Genomic DNA, 24,079 nt, shown 5'->3' with positions numbered 1-24,079 from the left:
ACTTTTCAACTTAATATTTACGTAAATAATCATTACTCTTGATTAAAGATTTTAAAAAGTTAATTAAAATTAATCAAAATGAATGTTACGATGAATCACTGTGGCTAAATGTAATATTGTAAGAAAACAGTAATTATGAAAGATTCTAAAAGCAATCGTCACCTACCTACTAGTACTCCTTCGCTTCAGAGACTTTTCCATTACAGACTAGAGAGAATTTTCACATAAGAAAATAAAAAACTGAAATATTGAAGCTATAGAAATTCAAATAAGGCTGGACAACGAAGGATTAAACACTTTTTCCATGAAAAAGCAAATGAAAACTGAAAGATCGTCACAGCGTGGTACTGAACTAGCGCAAAGAAACTGTTAAAGGCGCGCTCGTGCATGCGCAGTAACATTTCGGCGCTGTGTACATGCGCGGTAGCGATCACGTGATTATGTGCACGCGCAGAAGAGATCACGTGATTATAAGCATGCGCGTAGATATGACGCGATTACGGTTCACATACCTGCAGATTCTTTACATGAATATCATCTTTTTATGAAAAACATGTTTCATTCTACTATATATTATATTGCATAATACGAAAATATTCTATGGATTCCCAAACTACACAAAAATTCGACGAATTTCTTACTAATTTTAAAGAAAATAGTAAAAAACCTACCTTTCTGATGAGCGTACACTCAGCCCACTCCGTTGTCACTTTGAAGTGAACTGCGCACGCAGCTTCGAGAATGCTAAGAGTAACGCATGCGTAGAATCTTCTTTCATCTACAGAATACTTAAAACACCATAAAAATTAATACAGAATTAGAATGAAAATAAAATGAAAAAAGTAAGAACCTTTACTGTCTTTGAAAATGATCAGGAGCTATTGGAAACAAGATTAAATACTTTTACTGGTCTGAACTCTAAACCCTAAGGTGTTCGCAAAGGGAATGACGGACGCGCGAAATTCGAATATAAAACATGTCCAGCGAATTCGATAATAGCGGGAAAATTCAATTTGCATTATGAGCACTATGATCTTTTTTTATAGAATTACTGAAATAACGTTGACAAGACTATAGAAATGAAATATTTATATATGAAAAGTCTGTGATATAAAATATTAAATATTGAAACTATTTAAAATCAGTTTATTGAACATTTTTGTAACATTTTTACTTCTTTATTGTTACCATTTATACTTACATAACTTGACAATAAACTAACTATATTATGTACAATATTATAAGAAAAATAGCTTCTGTTTTATTTGATCGCTAAACAGATACAATACTCTATATCATAATGGTCTACATATAAAAAAGAATTAATAACTTAAAATTAAAGCAATCGACATCTACGCTAATCTTAATGAATGACCAACTGCAATTTTTAAATAAAGTATTCGAATTCCGTAGATATGTATTACGAGTAAATATCTGATAGGAAGCTTAAGAAACTCTGAAACATTACTTAATCGTTAACAATGACAAAATGAATCGCAAAATGTATCGATATTTGAATAAAAAATCTCGTGATATATAAAATATTAAAATCTTCGTTCAATGGTACAGAATATCATTTCCTCCCACGTTAAGTATCAAGCATTGTAAAATCGTAATTATGTATTTAAAATAGTCTCATCTAAACATTTCTAAAAATCTATCTTTAACGTGTGCAAACGAGGACGTGCAATTTCTACGCTCTCCGAATACATCAACAAAATTGAGAACCATATAATAAAATAATAAAAAATTCTGTTTTTCAGAAAGTGTTGTGGTATTATCACTTTCTAGAAACAGCTGCGTGGGTATCGAACACAAATTGGAATAGTCGCGTTTAAATTTAAATGCCATGAATCATAGTTGACACACGAAATGAATATCAAATTCGGTAAAAAATGCTTGTGCAAAATTAATGCAAATTAAACTGAAAAATAAATTGAAACATTACACTTAATGTAAATATGATTTTGAACACGCAAAGCATACCTGAAAATACCACTGTCATTACTCCTATTTTAATTGACAATCTCGTAAACATCATCCTTAAAAAAATATTGACTCGAATATTACTACTCGAATCATACACTCTGTGGAAACAAGTTACAAATAACTGGTTTCCCTAAATATCTTATTTCATCTTTTGATCTGCCATTTTTCTCATCTTCCACCGACATCTCTACTTTAAGTAAAATTGACGTTGTTGTGCTACCAGCGTCATTTACTACTCTGTCTACTGTCAGTTTGTTCGTGACAAACTTTTGACAAACGTGGCATATTAATAACTTGATAAAATCGTAAAATTCGATTAAAATTCTTCATCTCTCCAACAAGCTAACATTTACAATTTTTTCAATGTCTATTGTCCCTATCAAAAATATCTCATTCGTCTGATAAACTTTAAAAATTAAGGTTTGAAGGCAGGACCTCTCATTGAATCGCTATTGTACATATTTGAACTGGAACTACGTTTGCAGCTAAAATTACTACAGACTTCTAAATACAAGACTTTAGAAAATTAGTCCAACTCTGCTAGCATAGTAACTACAGTTGAAACAAAATCAACTGACCCTTTAGGCCTATCTATAATACACTTGTACACTATAATTTTTATTCTTCTATATTTTAAACTCGAAAAGCTCTCGTCCCAATCAACCAAAATATCTTCTGCCTATGACCATCAGCAGTCAGTACATCCTGTTCCAACCGTATCAATCTATAGCAACCAGACACTGAAGTCATCTTTAACAAGAGTGCAGCTTTGATTCCTAGGTCTTCGATAGTTTGAAATGCAAAAACCCAGAGGGTGGTGATCTACGTTTCCAAATTCCTGCATTTACTCATGAGCTAGAACGTGAGGAGCATCGATGACTGTCCTGCGCTTCGGAAGATACCAGCGTGGAGTCTCTGCGATTCATCTTCCCCATGCAGTAGAGGCACGCTCTCCGAGTGCGTACGATGATCAGGACACTTGGTCCTGTGATCCTCGTGCTCGGTGCTCTCTCTGGGTTCGCAGCATCTTGAGTAGTGGTCATGGACGTTTCGACGCATCGTCCTCCAGCGTGATTCCTCGTGCAAGTGTTCGATGGGTGGCACGAAGCATGGGGACAAGAAAACGATGCTCGAGTACCCTGTGGATCGTAAGCACAGAATTTTTATAACAGCTGCCAGAAAGAGGATGTAAACGTAACTGTGAACGAATTCTTAACAAATTCTCGAGGGAACGAGCAAATTTGAAGAAATATTTACAAAAGAAAGACGAAGATTTGTATGCAATGTTAGCATGGGAAATACCTTCTCCTTTGTGTTAATAGAGATAGATTCAGAAACACTATAGAAGCTGGTATGTTTGCCTAATAAAAATATTTGAAAATGGGAATTATTGATTGAGAGAAACTGCTACAGGAAGAGAAACACTATTTTCCCACTCCATTCAAGGAAATAATTCTCGGTTGTGGAATACACGAAAAAAAATAAAATAAATTTGAATGATTTGAAAAATTTGAGGATTAACTACACCAAAACGAATTTACAGTACTTTTCCTGCGTTAAAAATATTTAAGTCTCTGCAAACATTGGACAATAATTTTAAAGAACGGAAATTTAAATGAAAGGTCTGAAATGAAATTGATTATTACTACTGAAAGAATTGTACTTACGACTGTACCATCGATATGAATCACTTTTTTGTTATTATTCATTATAGTTACTGCTATAGTTAATTACTTTTAAGTAAATTGTAAATTATTTATGTAACTCATTTTAGAAGAAAAATATAGAAAGAAATTGGAAGATAGAAATTTAGAAACGAAAAATATAATAGGTCAGAGAAATATTGCAGATCAGTCTGTGCATCATGATGCATTAAATAAGTAACAATTATAAGTTCAAATACTTTAATAAATTTGTAATTACTCTGAAATAATTTTTAAACGATCTATAATCAATAAGTAGTTATAATAGTACTTAAAGTTTAATGCAAGTAAAAAGTGTACTTAAGGCAGTTAAACTTTATATGAAAAATACATAAAGATGTGCAAATAGAATAATGTCTAATAAGTAAATTGCTCATTCCTAGAACACAAACTTCCCCTGTGAATATCAACATTCAGTTAGATAATGAGTGACAGATATTACAACGAACTAAGACACAATTAAACTATCACCCCAAGCTATGATAAGTAGTTAATTGTTTCAACAATTGTTGCAATTAATTCGAATTATTGCGTGAGACATCACTGCAAGTAATCAAATAGAAAAAGGGGTGACTGAAATTAGAAACGGTCAAGTACCATAATTTACGTTGTCTAACGCCGTTAAATGAAATTGCCATTGTGAAAAATTGTAAATATATTCAAGAGCACTCATCATAATTGAAATTTAATTACACAATGTGTTTAACAAAGTTACAGGAGAAAAACCTCGACCGTTGCTAAACACAGGATTAAAAATACATGCAAATATCAAGATTTGTGCAATTATAAAAGTATTAAGTGTAGAAATGTACCTTTAGTATAATGATAAAAACGTGCTACCAATTTTTACAAACAGTGCAATACTAATACTTAAAAGACAGATCACATTTAAATTAAAAATAGTAATTCTCTATGTTGACCCTATGTATGAAAATTAGTACTCAACAAAAACTAAGATTCTTAATAAATCTTATTCCTTTTCATCCATCAAGCGAGATCTTCACTTGTCCCAGCAAAGCTGCAACAAAACGTGTTCAGTCTTCTAAGCATGAAGAAAGATTAGAAGCAAACCATTCCCAGCAGAGTGTTCAAGCCATAGTTTCTCGAAGTGTTGAATTTCGTTTTACCAAGTGCTGTGTCCCCCTCGACAGCAGACGGTTTCGTGTTTTATATTTTTTTCCGAAAAGCTTTCCATGGAAAGTTTCAACCGCCTTCGTGATAATCGTATACAAACAACGCGCACGTGTTTCGATACCATATGGAGAAACAAACTTTGTTAGTTAGATGTGAATGATGCACAAATACCTGTTTACCGACCGTTCTGACAAGTGGCCTTATTCCCTGTATTGTCTGCCATCGAACTCTCACTGTCGTCTTTGACGAACTTTATTAGGAACATCATGAGAGCTCCCACTATTGGTGGTATGCCAGCTAGGAAAAAGGGTAGATCGTAACTACCTGAACAGACCAGAAAAGACATAATCAGATTACATAAAATAATAATCACGATAAAAAAATTCAAAAATTCAACAAATTGTGCCAAATATATGAAAACGTCTAAGACGAGAAAAGTATCATAAAACAAATCTTGCCTCTTTATGAATCATAAAAACTAGCAGAAACTAATAATTAAACAAGAAATTTTTACTTTTTTCAAAATCTTGTGCAATGCAAAAAAATACAACCATATGAAAAAGATGTCAAATCAACATAATAATTATTGATTTTTATTTAAAATGAAGTTAATATAGTTGGTCCATCATTCTGTCAGAGGACCTCCAGTTCTCTAAATATTTAAACTGTATAATGAGAAATAGAATCTTTTTATTTGGGCTATAGAATTTAACATAATAATTAACAAATATAAATACCTGTATGATCGTACAGTAGACCAGCAATCGGTGGTCCTACAGTCAGAGGTATCGAACACATCCCCAGTAAAAATCCAATAGCCTGAGTTGCTCCCTTCCGACCACAAATGTCGAAAGCAATAGGTCCCAAGAGAGATATAAAACATCCATCGAATAAACCCATGGCCAAAGAAATGAGTAACAATACCGTGAACGAAGGTGTAACTGGAAGAAGCATCGTAAGAACACCGATGCTAAAGAACGAAATCTAAAAACAGAGACATAATACAGTAATTAAAATAAAAGACATATTTAATTGTAAACATTCACCAACAAGCAACAATTTTTTCAAGAAACAGGGAACTCCAAGAAAAAGTTCCTTAAGGATTAATCACGCTCAAACATCACCACCAATCATCAGCCACCGACCAAATACCAAACATAGAAAATTAGTAATTATATCTACGAAATAACTCATAGTAGGTACTTTGCAAGTGGCATCATTATTTCTCAGATATAATTACTATATTGAACTTGTAATTTCTATGTTTAAAATTTGCTAGGTGGCTATCGATCAGTGGTAATGATTGAGTTGAGTGATTAGTTGCCAGAATGAGGATATAGCTTCAGACTCGGCTAGTAAAACCATCGCGCGTCAAAACTGAATCATTGCACTCTCTTGCTGACTTTCGACGCAGCAAAGCGAGAAAAATCCCTTTACCTGTTGTAACAGTATCCTGTTCACTCGCGGTAAGTCAGCGATATAACCGAAAACCAATCGGCCGATGCCGGACGTGATGCCGATGCACATGATTGGAAGCTTTCCGTCCGAGTCCTTGAACGTTGTCGCAACGAATTTCCCTATATGAACATACGGCACGAAATACCTGAAATGAACATTCTCATTGATCTGAAAAGTCATGTCACTTTATACGGGGAACACTTTCGCCGTGGTCGTTTCTTTTACAATGGTTTGAATTACACGCCGTGTAACTCGATTGCTGTTAAGAAACAAGTTCGCTTTCGCAACCAGGCGCCTGCAACAAGTTGTGGCAGCTTGACTGAAATAGTTTTGAATAACAACAGGCATCGTCCCGATGTTAAAGGAGCTTGGCGAGGCATCGATAATGGAAAAGAGATCGGCAGGAAACTGGCGCTTGGCGACGCGCGAATCGAACGATCGCTGGTCGTTTGAGGGCGAGAACGACAGAGATGGCTCGTGTTACAGCGAAAGCGTGGATACGATTATGGGGTACATAATTCTGAGCTAAGAGGATTTCACACCTTGCCGAGTGAAAGAGAAAAAAGGAATTTTGTGGTAACCCTTTTGCAAGTCTTTGGTAGGCTTTGTGATATACACGACAGTGCCTAAGTATTTGAACACTTCCACGTTATTGCAGTATGTAAAGTGCAATATGAATTTTTTATTTTGAAGATGCATGAAATAAGTAAGAAAAACAAGTGAGGCAAGACAGTGAGTCACAGTCTGACCAGTGAATAACTTTATCTACTGTAAAGTAGAAACGTTCCTCTCAAGTGCTAAAAATTGTACTTTCGAGGTTTCAAATCTAGACAGTTTCAAAATTTAAACTAACTTTTTCTAAAAACGAAAAGTTAAACCACCGAAATTTTTGTTTGTATGTTCGATTTATTCTTTCACTTAGAATCACCATCTCTTTATCTTTAAAAAGGACTTTTTTCTCGGCCAAGGTACAAAATCCTCAGTTTTAACAATACTAACCCGAACAGAGCTAAGGGGATGGAACTCGCCCAAACTACGTATCGTTTCTTTCTCCAAATTGAGACATTCACGATTTCCTTCAGGCAGCTTTGAAAGTTCGATTTAGACTTCAATTGATCTCGTGGTTCTGGGTTCACTGGAAAGTAATTTTCAATACGGCATAAAGCATTTTATATTAATTCATTCTTATTATATTGTTTGTGAGCTATTGACGCTTAATTAGTAAATTATATCGATAACGGCCATGATAAACTTGAATGAATTTCTGTTATCGATAATGGTTATCAATGACGAAAAAAATGTCAGTCATAAATAATGATTATTGTGTTACCAAAAAGTTCAGAAATCGATACTTTTTGGTCCTGTTATTTTTCATACCTTATGATCATTATTATAGTTTTACAAAATACATACTTTAACATATTATGATAGGTAAGGATACTACAATTTTCTGTGGCTACTATAATAGAAAAAATAACTTAGAAAAGTATAGAAAAAGTAGTAAAATTTTTTAATTCAAATGAAATATAAAAACTTAACTCATTGTTAGTACAGATATTGTGACCTCATTCAGCTAAGGGTTCATTCCAGTCTCAGTGCAAGTAAAATAAAAACATCAACCACGAGGTCACGTAATTGAAGAATTAAAATTAATCTATAGAAGCAGAGTATACTCACATGGAATTGGTTTGAAGAGTACCGCGCATACCATGACGATCGCGGTAAGCATTGCCAGGCACCGCAGTGTTCCTTCCAACCCGAAACGACGGAGGATCACCTCGATAAAATATGGCATCAGGGTAGTGAATATGGAACTCCCAGCTGTGACGATTCCATTGACCAGACCCAAGTATTTCTTAAAATAATGTCCTAGGATCGCTAGACTCGGCGTGTACGCAAGACTCGCGCCAAGGCCGTACATGACCCCATAGGTCAAATAGAGCAGTGACACCTGAAGCACAGCGGTTCTAGAAATAACTTAGTCAATTATAAAAACGCGAGAAATGCAAAAGTTGACAAGACTGTTCGTTTTCGGTTTTGTTAGACACCTGGACTCGTACCCTTTTCACTTTCACAGTCACCCATAAAAATCTACATACATTATACTTAGGTTGTTTTGTATAAAGAACTTCACCTAATCTAAAATTCTGGTTTTAATGAAAATTTGTGTGTATGTGTGTACGTAATATGGCGCAATTTTTTTAAATGGAATATCACTTCAAGAAGATGAAATCAACGTTTAAAGTTTCAATGATGCTTTTCTGCTTTTTTTTAGACATAATTTTATTGTATGGAAGTGGTACAAGACACAGCAAAATTTTGCATATAAAGAATGTTTGATTTAATTTTTAGTGTTTTTTCATTCTGCTGTAAAAAAATTCCCAGACACAACTATATTCAAAGCATGAAGAAATGCTGAGACTCTGGGGGTTGATTTCACCCCCTCAGAAATGTTTTTTATCAACAAAAAGAACTTCTGATTGAAGTATATTTCCTTATAATATAGTGTACGTAGATGCAGTAGACGTATCTGATTGACTATATATCAGAAATGAATGTATGTATGTGAACTTTCCAACGAGTGGAGTTTTCCAGGATCAACTCCCCACGGACATTGTTACCCAATTAGCCATTCGAATGGCAATATCAAGGACTCAGATCATATTTGCGCGAGCTATTTTGTATCACGATTAAGTAGGCGTAAAAGCCATTTTTACAAGTCTTATAATATCAACAACGTGGACAACAATGGATGACAAGTTTCATCGCGCGACCACTGGAAAATATTGAAAGCGACGAAGTGTAACTGACTATTAGAGCAGTCTTAAATGTTCGTGTACCTAGCTTCTAAGTGGTAATTGCAAGACAAACACCACTATTAAATGCACTTACGACATTATGCACTTTACGAATTTTCAGAGAATAGTAATAAGCAATGAGTTCATAGATTAAAACATTTGTACTTCAGCATTTTAGGGATTAGCTAGACAGGTTCAATGGAAATATAGGCAGTGTCTGTTTACCTTGCTGGAAAATATCGATGACAGAAGCATACCACTGGCAGCAAGGGCACCACCCAGGAAGGTGGTCATTTGAATCCCGATTTTATCAGTGAGAATGCCAGAAATCGGAGACAGGAAGAATGTGGTACCGATGGTTAATGATCCTACTAAAGCTGGAACACAAGAAGACAGAAATATTTTTAATAATTATATAACAGAGTAAAATGTACTCAGAGTGAAATGGAATAAAATATAAGGACAAAATTTGTTATTACTTATGATTTCTAAGAGGCAAAATGGTGCCTTTCATGATGGTAATTAACCCTCTGCACTTGACTTGCAGCTGTACTACGCGTGTCCCATGAAAAGTCTCCTGGGAAGTATTAGAAGCAATACTATCTAGGGATCTTCTGATGGAACACGAATACTACTGGCATAGTATACTACCCAACCATGGAAAAAGGCAGTAACCACAGAAAAATGTGAAACTGAGTTTTTTACATCTTTGGATAATTTTGAACATCTTGTGTCTTGTTTTAGTACAAAATAGCAGTAAAATATTTCGAGTGGATACTGCTTTTCTTTATATCCGAACAGTATAGTCTTATTTGGAATGTTTCCATGTGCAAAGGGTTAAAATGGTAAAAGAAACTAACAATTTGTTCCATTCAGTAACTAATTCACAAAAAAGCCATTCCTCTGCTATCTAAATAACTATCATCACTCCTTCGAGACGTTTGCTGAAGACAAACGACTGTTAACGATCGAAATGATCTAAGACCTCAAATATCATCGACGTTTCTTAGGAACCTAGTTTCACTTTTACAGAGTAACTACCCCTAGATTAGTATTATTTGACCCTCGTTACTATTAATGCCCATGTAATTGTCGATTAATTCAGATCCAGGTTGTCCAGGGCATTGACTCTGCACATGATCGATCCGTTTAATTGATACGTTACTCGAACTAATTATTCCATGGTGCATTTATCAACGAATCGAGTTTGAGGAGCCGCCAGTACGCAGAATCCGGGGTTGGAAGTGTACGCGAACGAATTCAGGCTACGAGCAAATTAAGGAATCGAATTACGTGGTAGAATAGTCCTATTCTTGCCGAAGACCAAATAGTTCAAGGATTTGTGACTGGGATCGTTTATCGTTAATTACAATATCGAAATATCTGAACAAAGTAGAGCAACGCAATTATGTATGTCAAGCACTGATGAAGTGTGCAGACATTGAGGAACCAAGACTAGAATAAAGGATCCGACTATTGTCACTTTAAGGATTGACTGTAACATTATCATATACTTTTTTATGTAGCATACGTTACTCTTGTTATTTATTATTATTTAATATGTTGAGGAAGTTTCAATGAGTCTCGAAACGCCTACTTCGATTTACAAATTCGTTAATGTAAATATAATATTTGGGGAGCTGTTGCTATCAATCAATCGATATCACTAGACTATCTAAATTTTAACTATATTATATATATGCTAGTTTAGATAGTTATATAAATTATAATTATGTAAATTTAATTTAGATCTGTTTGCCTGACAGTCTTCATGCAATAGTAAAAAGGAAAGAATGCTGCTTCATACATCTGAAGTTATTACTCGACATCAAGCATTTTATGAAATGAATGAAATCTAAAGAGTTCAATGACCTGTCGCTAACTATTAGATAATGTATTATCGGCATAACAATTGTTAAATGTTAAAAATGGTAAGATAGTGCGGTTCGCTGACTGCAGTCAGTAATTACTTGAAACAAAGATTTATTGTATTAGGCGCCAAAAACAATTTTCCTAGTTTTATTAAATTGATCGCTTTGATGTTTTTTTTTAACATTTAAAAGAAAGAGTGTACGATACTATAGTACTTTCTGCGATAATACTCTCTGTTTTGAGAGTTACAATCTGTTGTTTCAGATATGAAATTACTAATTAATCAATCTAATTATAAAGTATAAAAGCACATAAAATTACTGATTCGTCGAATAATGATTAATTATTGTAACTGATAATACTTCAACTATACCTTACATTTTATTACGAACAATTATGTTTCAACCTCTTATAATCTTTCATCTATCGTTAATAGTAAAATAATATCACTTCTATGCGTAACAATAAACGAAATATAATAAAATATTTTTGCTGTATCTTAGTTGTCGAGAAATGAAATTTATAGCTTGGGAATTAAAACATTAACATCTACATGTGCAATGTAGACAGCTACTAACTATGCTATCTTATTATTTTGTTATCAGTCAGATTATGTCATCGAAATTGAAACTCAAGCATTTTACATAATTGTGCTTATAAGAATGTAATATCACTAACATCCAAATTTTTCCTCAATTGAAGGCATTCAAACTGATACCGCCATATCTTATCACTTACGTCACTCGTTCAATACATTCATCGTCAATGCATCGAAACAGGGAATAGATTCTTTTCTAGACGAGTTATGGATGAACATGCATGTAAACAACTTCTGCACAAACATTCAAACAACGAGCTCAAATGATTTCTCTGGCAAAATATTTTCTATCGATCTTTGGACCTTTAAACAAGTATCACCTAAAAAGTACCTACATATTTGTAGTCAAATAGCAAAATCTGATGTCACTTCTTTTCAAAATTAAGATATATACTCCTTCACGCGTCCTCAGACGAAATCTATGAGTTTGCAAAAAATGATATTTGCGTTTAATTCATTAATTTCAATTAATTTTTATTTAATTCACTGCCAAGAATCCTTGTTATGTTCATCACTACAGGGTGATCAGTTTAACTGGAAATCCTCCAAGTGTTTGCAGCATTTATTGTAAATGCTGTAGTATTGTAAGTGCTACCAACATTCGTTAAACGTTTTCCAGTTAAATTGATCACCCTGTATATCTCGAAGATACCCATACCAAAAATACAAAACAGACTTACCAGCCTTCGAAGAAGCTGCAGTGTCACCTGACTCCAACAGTCTCTTCTGTAGCTCGAGGTAGATCAACGAATACGTGTTAATGACACTGAAGAGCACACCGTTTATGTGAAAACTGCCTATCATTATCATCCACGCGCGGAGTCCCCCATCAGGAGGAGTGACCACGTTCTGATCATTCGCCTCTAAATCCTTCCTCGAGTTCTCCAGCGTTGCCCTGTCATCCTCGTCTTTGTCTGTTCTCTTCGACTTCCCGATGGAATTGTCGATTTTCACAAACGTACACTTCTCATCGGTCTCCAACAGGGGATTCCCTTCTGTGCTCGAATTGGAGTTCTCTTCAGGTCGCTGGTCTCCTGTATCCTCGCTCAAAGGACGTCGATCGATGACCTCGTCCATCGCGTTTGACAGGTCACTGGAACTTCTCTTTGGCTCTGCGTTCTCTGTGATCGTCATTGTTTACAGGATTTCAGTCGGGCTCTCGTTTGACTATTGGATGTCCGTGAACTGTGAGACTAAAGATGGAATTTTGTTAGAGAGGACACCATAGAATTATTTTTGTGTCTGTAAGACAAAACGAGCTGTGTTAGATTTATGAAAAGTTCGAGTTAAGGGTTTATCTAAGATCTAGAATATAGAGTTTATATTTTGAGGAAGAAGAAAAAATATTAAAAGAACTTTTTTACTTAAAAATAGGGGTTCAAGAGGTCACACGTGCATAAAAGAGTATTGAAGCTGAAAACTTTACACATGCATTTCCCCAAATGGTCACTAAATCGTTCCCTTTTGGACCTCAAAAACGCCACATAAGCTAGACTTAGAAGAGGGGTGAAACTTAAGGGAGAAGACGGAAAAACATGCAGTGATCTTTGAATTATTTTTGTTATGTTTCATTATCATAATTATTTCTTCATACTTATGAATATAAATCTGTGTTCATGCATTTAAAATAGAATTATTAAAGTTTACTAGTTACTTGTGGTTTTTAACTACTCTCTGCTTAAATTTTTAGCTTAAGGATTTGTAATTTTTAATATTATCTGAAAAAGCAAAGTTAGCCAACTGATGCAACATTTAATAACAAAACTACTGAGCTAACTTTATTGTTAGTACTACAGAACTTCTCTTGTTTGTTTTCTAATATAAATCCGAACAATAAATTGCTAACGAAGGTTAAGCGGAAGATTAAAGAGAAACTCCGTTTCCCTCAAATCTTGTACAATACTTCATTGATAAAAATTTTCCAGGAAAATTAAACGCTGAATACAAATAAAGACAGAAGATTGAAGTTCAATTTGATATGTACTTCAATTAATAAATCTTCATTCGCATTTCACTGCAAATATCATGCTTCATTTACTGAAGTATCAAATAGAAGAACCAAGTTCGATAACAAGATGATTTACGCGCGTCTATAATTATTATAGGGTTGCTTTAATTGTAATTTGTAAAATTACAATTAATTAATTGAATCAGTTACAACAGAAACATGTAATAAACATGAAAGAAGCTTCATAAAAGCTTCATTTTTTATCCAACACATAAAACTAATACCAAATTACACCAGAAATATATTCCCATTATCCATAATAAGTTGAATGATAAATTACTAACTTTGTTAATTCAGTATTACAGCTATTTTACCGCTTTATTTTTAATCCAGCATTCAAGCATGTGTTCAGAAACCACTTCACAAAAACTATTATGGAAATTCTATCATAAAATTCTACACACGCGGTGTTAAGCGACTCATACGTTTTATCACATGTTGATAAATGTGCATCAAGCGTGCGTGCGTGTATTTACACGTGTACAGTGTGCTGATAAAAAGTAACACGTATATCAAAACCAATAGCGTAAGAAATGATGCGATGGGTTTAATCGTGGGTCATTTGAAACAAAGGGATCCAACATCGTAGTTCGAATTTAATTTTATTTTTCGTGATAAGCATAGGATAGATGTCAATTAATCGATTGGCTCAATGTCAAGCTTGAGACTTGACCCTTCCTTTCCTACACGATCTTAAGTGTTTCGATTTTCATCATTTTCACAAACATTGGAGCTAAATATCTTCGGTGGGGGACCAGATAAAAATTTGAAATTTGTCAACTTATTGTTACTGTATGTATACTATGTACTAGTAGTACTATGTGTGTAAATTATACGTGTTTAACAAAAATGTTAAGATTGGGATTTATCTAACATCTAAAAAAATGTATTCACTAAGATTCCAAAAAAATTCATCAAAACAGATAAAAGATATCATTGTTTAGAATGATCAATTTTCTAAAATAAAAAAATAACAATAGTTCTCTCCCAGAATTTTCTAAATAAAAATACATACTTAAATACTTTCAGTATTTAAAATTAAAGAAAACGTTCCTGAACAATACTATCAGCATTGAAAAAAAATTATTTTCTGAAATTGCTTTCTTGAACAAAAACCTAGCGTTTCGAAAAAAAGTCATTAAAAAATGGTCAGAAGGGAGACACAAGACGCGGAACTAATCGTAAGCAGGTGAAAAGCCGCGACTTAGTTTCCCTCCGACGTAGCGCCAAAGGTTAATAGAAGATGATCGCTCTAATTCGCGCGAATACGATTTATCTTGATATGCGTCTTACTCGCACAATAACGTCCCAACCGGCAAAAGCGACGTTCGCCTGTTGACATGGAAATAAAAGTGCACGCGTTGCGACGCGCGAACGCGGCAAGAACGTTGCGAATTTTTAACGCGATACGAGCAACGAGGCGTGCGCCAGCGGCCAAGTGTGAATGCAACTTCTGCGAACGTTAAACGACCGAGGCTAATTTAAGCAAAGCCCCGAGGCGAATGATAATATAATAGAGTAAGCAAATTATAATATAATAGAGTTAGCGACTCTCTGAAGGAAAGAAGAAATTGCATACAAAAAAGTCAAGGACATCCTCTGGAACTGAAAAGAAATCTCGTTGAAGAAGGTACGGGGGGATTCGAATTTGGACGAAAGTTCTTTGGCGAGAAAAGAAAATATCAGGATTTCGACAAATACTTTCTGACTCTCTGAAGGAAAGAAGAAATTGCATACAAAAAAGTCAAGGACATCCTCTGGAACTGAAAAGAAATCTCGTTGAAGAAGGTACGGGGGGATTCGAATTTGGACGAAAGTTCTTTGGCGAGAAAAGAAGACATTAGGATTTCGACAAATACTTTCTGCTGAAGTTACCAAAGTTTTCAATTTGGAAGAGAAAGTTCTGGACATGGCTTGCGGATTTTGATTGAAAGAATCTCAGTTGTAGTTGCTATAGAATCAATCGATTGTTCAGATAGCATATGATGTCTTGAGGATGTCTGTTTTATGTCCATTTTGTGACTGAATGTTTTACGACATAATTTGAATGTTTGAAAAATATTGAACTGCCTATGTCTTGAAGATTTCGAAATTTATGTCCATAAGACGTCTTAAAGACACACTGCATGGATGATTTAAAAACTTTCACTTTTGGACGTTCTAGAAACGTCTATTTTTTGTCTGAATGTCTTATAGGTGTAATCTGGTCGTCTTTAAAATACCTTATGAATGTCTTTCAAGACGTCCTAAAGGCATACTGATTTGTAACTTTGAATTTTTGAAAGACGTCTTTTGGACATTTTTAGGACTTTACTGGATCGTTTTAAGACGTTTTTAAGACGTTCCTGTGCTATATAACTGAAGACGAAGTTGTATTTAAGAGAACTTGAAAATTGAGGTAAACTGATTTATTGTTGAGTTGGACTACTGGTTTTACGGTACTAAGGCTACAGCAAGATTTAAACTTTAAGAAAGTATGTATTGAGTTGATCCTTAAATCTAGAAATGAACAGTTTAATTAAAACTTGTAAAATGTCTTCCTGATCATAAATCCTTACATTTTGAACTCAGTTTCATGCAAAGAAACTTCAAATCACTAATTGTGGGATCAACTAAGTTCTTCCTTTATGACACCAATGCGCTTTATTACTTACCATAAACGAATGAGAGAGAATTAATTTCGTATTGACTGAAACTAAGAAGATAGATTTGAAAATATGTCCATGCTTATACCGATCACATTTACTAATAAACAATATTCATTCTAGAGGAAAGGAATTTCAAAATTTCCATGCATCAAATAAAAACTAGAATAAAAACTAAAACTACCTGATCAGTCACAATAAAACGCCTACGATTATTAATTAGTCTTTACAGAAATTATATTTTCTTAATTAACGCTGAAGAAATTTGACAAAATTATATACCGAAATAATCGTTATCTCTGTTAATATTATACTTCTTTAAAATGCCCTTCTTGCAATTTTGCAACACCATTAAAAATTAACACACATTAGTCTGAGTAGTTCCAATGTCAAATAAAAAAAAATGTAAATTGTCTTCACTACAAAGAACAAATTCAAAAGTAACATGAATTTGTAAAATCCAGCGATTTCCAATGTGAAATCTTTATAGTCGGAAGCGTGAAATCGTGAAAAATGCATCATTTGCAAAAATTCAATCGTTTCGCAAATCGTACAGATACGCTATCAACAATTCATACGTGCTCTTTACTGAAAATCATCGAATCTGCTTCCCCTAACCTTGACACTAATCTACACTCGAATTGAGTGGGTTCGAGCATGCAAAGGACATTACACTGGATTTCCATGTTGATTAATGATCGATTAACCTTCTCGCGCATCGCGCGCGAGTCGTCATTGATGACAAACAACGAAGCCCATATGCATGGCAGAAGGTACTGTATTTCCTCGTTATAGACTCGTTGTTACACTCGTTATAATTTGAAATTATTTAGAGCAAAAGAATTTCATTTGAGATGAATAATAAGAATTTTTTATAAATTCAAAGTGAAAAGAAAACCAAAATTGAAAAAGCGTTCCATAAACTCGTCAGAGAACGAGAGCCTATATCGAGGAAACGCTGTACAGTATTTTCTCATTATTACAGTTGTTAGAGTTTAAAATTATTTTAAGTAGAAAAATTCCATTTGTTGCACTATCATTCAGACTTTTTTGTGAGATCAAAGTGGGATACCATGAGATGAGCACAAGTTGATCTGTTCCACGTTATAAATTCATCAATGAGACATGAGTCTATATCGAAGAAACTGTAGAAATGCAGTATTCGAAGCTTGATTTCTAGATATATGAGTAAAAAGTAAAAAGTGAAGAAGATTCTCGAAGAATGTAACCGTGTGTCCCTGGCAACATTTGTTTTTAAAATAGTTATGGTATTTACATTATTGTTTTGTCACATTGGCGCGACTATCTAATAAGTTAATAATCAGTATGCATAAATTAGAGCGTAACGGTGGAAAAGATAATTCCATGGCCTCTCCGTGGACGTGGAAAATTTCTTTGGTAGTAAAGATCGTTAATTATCGTTTAGACAATATTTTATATTTGTTCATCGACCGCGTACTTAGACGAACTACTCTAGAAACCGATAATGAGTCATTTAGAACGACCTACTCTAAATAATTTAATTGATAAGTAATTGAAGTAACAGGAGAATTTTTATAAATACAAATATTAAACGATAAATATATATTTCAACATAGATATGGACGATGTTTTAAATGTTGGGAACAATTTATTACTGCTGAATCTTATCTACGACGATATGAGTCGAATACAAAATTTATACTATATTTTATTTACATCGCTCTATTATATCTACAAGTGTGAATCATAAAATTGTTTAAAAATCGAGGCATTCAAATTAGTTAATCATATGATGAAATTTCTTACTTTCCTATTGCGAATTTTATGTTCAATATTCAATTTATTAAACACATGTTTTATAACATTACAAAACACATCTTTGCCTATCCTCGAAGAGGATATAACAAAGTAACTATAGTCATATTTTTGAATTTCTAGAAGTTCTAAAAACGAGCTAACATTTAGACTTTTAAACACACAGTGCAGTATTTTTTCACTACAAATTCACCAGTTATCACTAACAAGCTTATAGAACGTACAAGACTTGATTCTCGAACCCAACTGTTGACATCTCGCTCTCTTTGCAGAAAAAACGTCAAAGCGAAGACAAGAAAACAAGTTTAACTCACTCCAAACAATTCTCGCAATATTTATAGAAAGCGAAGCAGTAAGGTAGCATATAAATTTGAATTTTCAAAAAATAGACCTGGATTAATCTGCCTCTCAAGTGCAGAACTTCAAAAAACATGAGTTTACTCCAGCTTGCATCGAGCCAACCCTGCACCTAGTACACAAACAATAGATAGACAGTAGGATCTCGAATATCTCGATTAACTGACATTATACAAATGCCAAACATGAGACATCTCATCGATAACTATTTTTATTATTTACAGTAGACTACTATTAATTACTTCCATAATTCAAGTCTTAATTCATATTCTACTGCACTCTTATGATCACTGTCCCGAGTACATAAACGTAACTCTGAATAAAAAAGACCAGAAGTAATCGAGGCCCAATTACTCGAGGTTTTACTGTACTCATAAACACAAACGTCACTTTCAATCTGTCTTTCACCCTGTGTTATTCAGAGATCAGAAGATGGTCTCTGAAACCAATCAGAACTGCATTGTCTCCAGAGACTCTACACAATACAACCTCCTTTATTTACACTGCAAGAAGACACTCAGCAACGCTCAGGAAGTTCACGCGTAGCAAGAAGCCGCGCCGTTTACGGAAACGAAGAAACCGAGCTATCGTCCCCTCTTCAATGAACCGGCGCAACGTGTGCACGCGCGACGCCGGCTGTAAAAACTCACGCTACTCCGATACAGTATTTCCTCGATGTAGGCTCGCTGTTCACTGGCGAATTTCTATTGTGGGAATCATTATAGTGGTTCTCATGCTCGTAAAATCTCACTTTGGTTTGCTAAAAAATGTCGGATGACAACTCTCGCAATTACTTCAATGTACTGAACAATTATATAAAAGAACTTTATAGTTCTTCCCTTCGAAATAATTTTAAACTAGAGAAACGTATAGTTAACTCCCATAGAATGATCGAACCCTTCATAAAAAAGGAGTAAATAGAATACTCATTACATTTTCTATTTTTTCAAGCACAGGATCAATCATTGTATAGGGGTCAGCAAGTGTATGCGTTACCCTAGTTCGAAATTACTTCGAAGGGAATTATAAACTTCTTTCAAATAATTCTTCAGTTCCTTCAAACAATTACAAGCACTGTCATTAAAAAAGCAGTGAATATAATACCAATTACATTTCCTACCTTTTCAGGGGAAAGGTCAATCATTGCAGGGGGTCAGCAACCGTGTACGTAACCCTATAGCAAATACAATAACAAGCCTATACCGAGGGAATACTGTACTGCCACAACTTCTCTCAATCCCTATCACTGTCGAATCGCGTGGAGAACCGAGGACGTCAAATCACGATCATGAATCACCGCCGAAACATGTGGACAGGAGCGAAAAAAGAAAAGGCAGAAGATCCCGTGAATCAGGCGACGTGGGGGCGGGAAAGAGGGAAGGGCCGCAGGTAGCCGAATCGCGTAGTCGAAAATAGTGTTCGAGTTACCCAGTCGAAGTTTTCGTCAGCGGCGCCTCGTCGATCGTCTTCTGAAGCAACGTCGTCCCTCCGCCGATCCGGCCGACGACAGGGCCGAGCATCAACTAAGTGATCAGCGTTATTCACCAGCGAACGGGAGGTCGAAAGTTCCGCGTTAAGAAGGGAACTTCAACTAACTCGACGTCTGGCGAGCGATAGAGCGAGCTGCCGCGAGGGCGATAGGCAAAGAGGAAAGGGGCACGTGGCTGACCGTATGGCTGACCGTAGAATCGCGCCACGGACTGGCGAGATACGACCACCGTGCGTAGCCAGCAGGGTTGCCGCGCGAATTCCCTCTTTGAGTATGCTGGGAAATTAAGAGGTGGGGAAAGAAATAACGGGTGTCCTGCTGTGTTTGACGAGGTCTGGCTAGGGTATAAGAGTACGTGTCCACTTGAAACTATTACTAGTTGATCCTGAGAGTACTCTCAGATAGAGAATATATCTTGGACAGTAACACTCAGTCACTCTCGACGCAATGTCAAATAGTGAATAATTACAGACAACTCTAGTACTAGCCACGCTGAACGAAAAACAGCAGCACGAGAGTTCGATTTTGCTCTGGATAGACAGAGAGACAATACTGCGTACTTTTTCTATTAACAAAATCGGATTCTTGCAGTGCTGCTGTTTTTCATTGAGCACTAGACTAGTACTAGAATGACTATAGATGTACCAGGCAAGCTTAAGGCCTAGGCATATAAGCTTTTATGCTGTGGCCAGGCCTCAAGCTTGTCTCTGGTGTATCAATATCTAAGTAAGAGTATGTACTTTCGAGAGGAACTCGCGATAGTTTTATTCTCAAGTGGACACGTACCCTAAGGCCTGGACCAATTACCATAGGGACACCCGTTACTTCTTCCTCTCCCACTTCCCGATTTCTCTCCCTATACCCAAGGAGGGAATTCGTACGGCAACCCTGGTAGCCAGCCAGACCTATCGCTGTCTACGAATCGACATTATTCGACATCATCGTTTCTTACACTCTTCGCGCTTACAGGGGACACCGATCGTATCACTAATTAAACATCCACGCCCTTGCTAGACGGTAGGACAACGAAATTAACTCCGTGGCTACTGGCCCGCTACTGGTACCGTTTCGTCGTGCTAGCAGGTTGCTTACAACAAACCTGGGTATATTGTAAATAACATTGTTCTTTGAATATTATGTTACTGTTTCGAATTAAGTGACCTGAAATAGTATTTTGAGTAACATGTCAGTTTTTTTAGATGCTGTTGGATAGGGACCTAGGATGACTTGAAATATTATTTAAAGTCGTGTATTATAGTATTTTATAGTTATTCTATTTTTGATAAACGATGAATAATTACTATTTTGACGAGAGCAAGTGGACTCCTCGATGAAGAAGTCTTTGCTTTCTGAATTGGACTAAATCTTTATATAATCTAATAGTTGCGTATTTTTTTGACGAAAGTTGTCTAATGTGCATTTTGAATTGTTTATTTAAGTTTTCTTTTATGATAATACGAGATGTGTTAAAAATATATTTGAAAAATTGTGTAAGTTCAAAAATTCGACATTTACGCCATCATTTAGAATAGACTGTAGCTACTCTTATAAAGAAAAGTATATTTTTTTGAATACATATTATGATTTTTAAACGAATTTAATTGACGCGAAATTTAAAATTTCATGAACAATATTGAATACCAAACAATTGAAATATCTAAATTTTCATTGTTCGAATACCGCGTACATATATATGTATAAAATGTTAATCTATTAACTGGGGAAAAGTTAATTCGTCATTCGAGAACGATTCACTATCCCACGATGGAAACTAATTTCTTAAATTCGATAATTACGCTCGCACAAAAGAAATGAATACAATACATCGTGTATAGTATTTGTGCTAGATTAATTAATTTGCTTTCAATTATTCTTCAAAGATACTTGGTATCGCAAGCCTTTTAGGTAACTGGTTGAAAGAATAAGAGGATGGGATCCTCAAATTTGAACTAGGTCGAATCAGTGATGTGACTTTCTCGAGTAGCTAACCAGCCCAAAGTAATAAGAACCATAGCATAACATATTTAGGTATTGCATCAGCAGAATAGGATACCAATATTAAATTTTCATTGCGTGTGTAATGCAAGGGTCAATACACTGTTGTCAACCCATTCCTTGAGACATGTGTTGCAGAAAAAGCTCCACATACTAATTGAATTCAATGAATTACAAGTTAAAAGTAATTATTTTATTCGATATATTATACAACTAATTTTTAATTGCATTTAATTTAATAAATTTACTCACCTTTCTTTTCCAAAAGACGAACGATTGTTTTACGTACTTTTGAAAATGTAGCTATCAGAGTCGAGTAAATCCAAGCTTGGATTTACATAATTGGATATTTTTAAAAAAATTAAATAGGAAATAAATTATTTTATTTTCAATTGACATTAATTAAATTTACAGTTATATACTATTCTATTTGCATTAAAATTTTAAGTAATATTCAATATTATTTTATTTATTATAGTAAAAGTTTATTGCTTTTATACTATTATTCAATATATTTTATTAAATAACTATTTGGATGTAGTTATTACAATTTTCAATTTCAGAAATTTGGTACTGACACAACATTGAATGTTCTTAAAAGCATAAAGTTCATTATACAAAAGCTCTAAATCAACAAACAAGGAAAAAGCATTATCTTTGTTGCATTATATTCACTGCATTTTCAATAAAAGCAAGAAAGTATTGTCAGGTGCTTTACTTCCAATTTTGTATATAATGGTAATATATTACAATTGAAAATTTACTCCAAATATAAAAAATAAAAGTGCATAAATTGCTATGAATTCTTTGCATTTTTACTGTGTTTATACATTTCTATGTTACTGAATAATTAACAAAAATAAATTTAAGTGGCCTCAATAAAAAGATTGCCAAAAAAAGATATTAAAAAATCTATAAATACCAGAATGAAATTGCAATATATGATAATGAACTATGGAAAATATGAGGACACCAAATTATATTTGAAAACTACTTACACAAAAAAACTTATAGGTACAATGAGCTTTATGCAGTGAACTATGACAATTGTAAGTGCAATATAAACAGAATGAACTTAACTTTTCCTTTAAAAAGAAATAGCTATCTTATTAATTAATCTAATAAGATTTTACATAGAAATTTAAGTTTTTGCAAAAATGAGCTGAATAGAATAAAGTAAAATAAACTATCCTCTGTAAATATAGCTTCACTCTGAAAAAACAATTTATGATAAACAGGTGATAATTTTATTTACTTCTTATCCTCCAGCAATGTACATGACTTATCATATAATTAGTATTCCTACTTCAATAAATATATTTTGTATATATATCAAAAGAAAGATAAATGTAATATGAACATATCATTGATGAGACCAACCTTATACGATTCTGTACTAAAATTAAGATCTCAATGTCTATATTTTTTTTATTTGTAATCTCTTATGAATTATCATTCTTTCAATGTATATTATTTTAATACCTAAAGCAAAGTTGAAGTTAATCTCATTAAATAACACACAATGCAAAGCAGAATCGTAAAAGGTTTACACAAAGATGCTTAATATAATAAATGAAAAGCGGTGTTAATTATATACCTTAATTACACACAATTAATGACAATAACGGCACATTTATTGAGGCCACACTGTCCACTCATTTTGTTACTGTTAAAAATATTTTATTCTTTTGTAACCCAACTGCATTGTTACACAATAAGCTAACAATTACACAAATTTCGTAAGATTATATAAATGATACACTGAACATACTCGTTCACTTCATCGTGAAAAGTTGCTAATACATAAAATTAGTCTCCTAGTATCACTAATTATATACTAACAAACAGTCAATATGTTTCACAAAAAGTGATAACACAATGCAGTGTCACGAACGAAAAATATAATCGATAAAACGACATGCACCATCTAACCTTATATTTTACGATATTACTACCTCACAGTGTAGGCTTCAGAAAATGAAATTTTCACAGTGAACACACAGCATTTTATACTGTTTTTTGATTACTTCCACACATTGCGTACAAACAATACTTTCTTCGAATACACGTGCAGAGACATGAAGAAAATTTTGAAAATTATTCGAAAACATATTCGTGTAAAAATTCCTATTCAGAAGTTTAGAAAATTTTTCTCTACAATTTGGTAATACTGAATTCCCAATTCTGGACAATCTGATTTGAAATAAACATAGAATTTTCATTTATGTTCTACATA

General features: G+C 34.1%; 1 protein-coding gene across 4 annotated transcripts; it reads right to left on the bottom strand.

Annotated features, from left to right (window-relative positions):
• Positions 1 to 1,213: 1,213 nt before the first annotated feature.
• Kar (monocarboxylate transporter 10-like protein kar) lies at positions 1,214 to 23,932 on the bottom strand. Of its 4 annotated transcripts, none has more exons than XM_076387334.1 (9): positions 23,799 to 23,932; positions 12,233 to 12,745; positions 9,308 to 9,459; positions 7,962 to 8,235; positions 7,284 to 7,419; positions 6,264 to 6,429; positions 5,564 to 5,810; positions 5,010 to 5,150; positions 1,214 to 3,128 (listed from the first exon to the last, which is right to left on the bottom strand). In XM_076387334.1, exons 2-9 carry the CDS (start codon positions 12,684 to 12,686, stop codon positions 2,845 to 2,847), a joined length of 1,854 nt encoding a protein of 617 aa, XP_076243449.1. In that variant the 5' UTR covers positions 12,687 to 12,745; positions 23,799 to 23,932; the 3' UTR covers positions 1,214 to 2,844. The 4 variants fall into 4 exon arrangements, with proteins under 4 accessions (XP_076243449.1, XP_076243450.1, XP_076243451.1 ...); XM_076387335.1 differs by lacking the exon at positions 23,799 to 23,932 and adding an exon at positions 19,788 to 19,928; XM_076387336.1 differs by having other exon boundaries at positions 2,991 to 3,128; positions 4,998 to 5,150.
• Between the last annotated feature and the right edge of the window lie 147 nt (positions 23,933 to 24,079).

The sequence above is a fragment of the Calliopsis andreniformis genome, chromosome 10 (assembly GCF_051401765.1).
Source record: "Calliopsis andreniformis isolate RMS-2024a chromosome 10, iyCalAndr_principal, whole genome shotgun sequence".
Taxonomy (NCBI): domain Eukaryota; kingdom Metazoa; phylum Arthropoda; class Insecta; order Hymenoptera; family Andrenidae; genus Calliopsis; species Calliopsis andreniformis.
The sequence above is the reverse complement of the archived record's forward strand: the minus strand, read 5'-3'. Positions and strand labels throughout refer to the sequence as shown.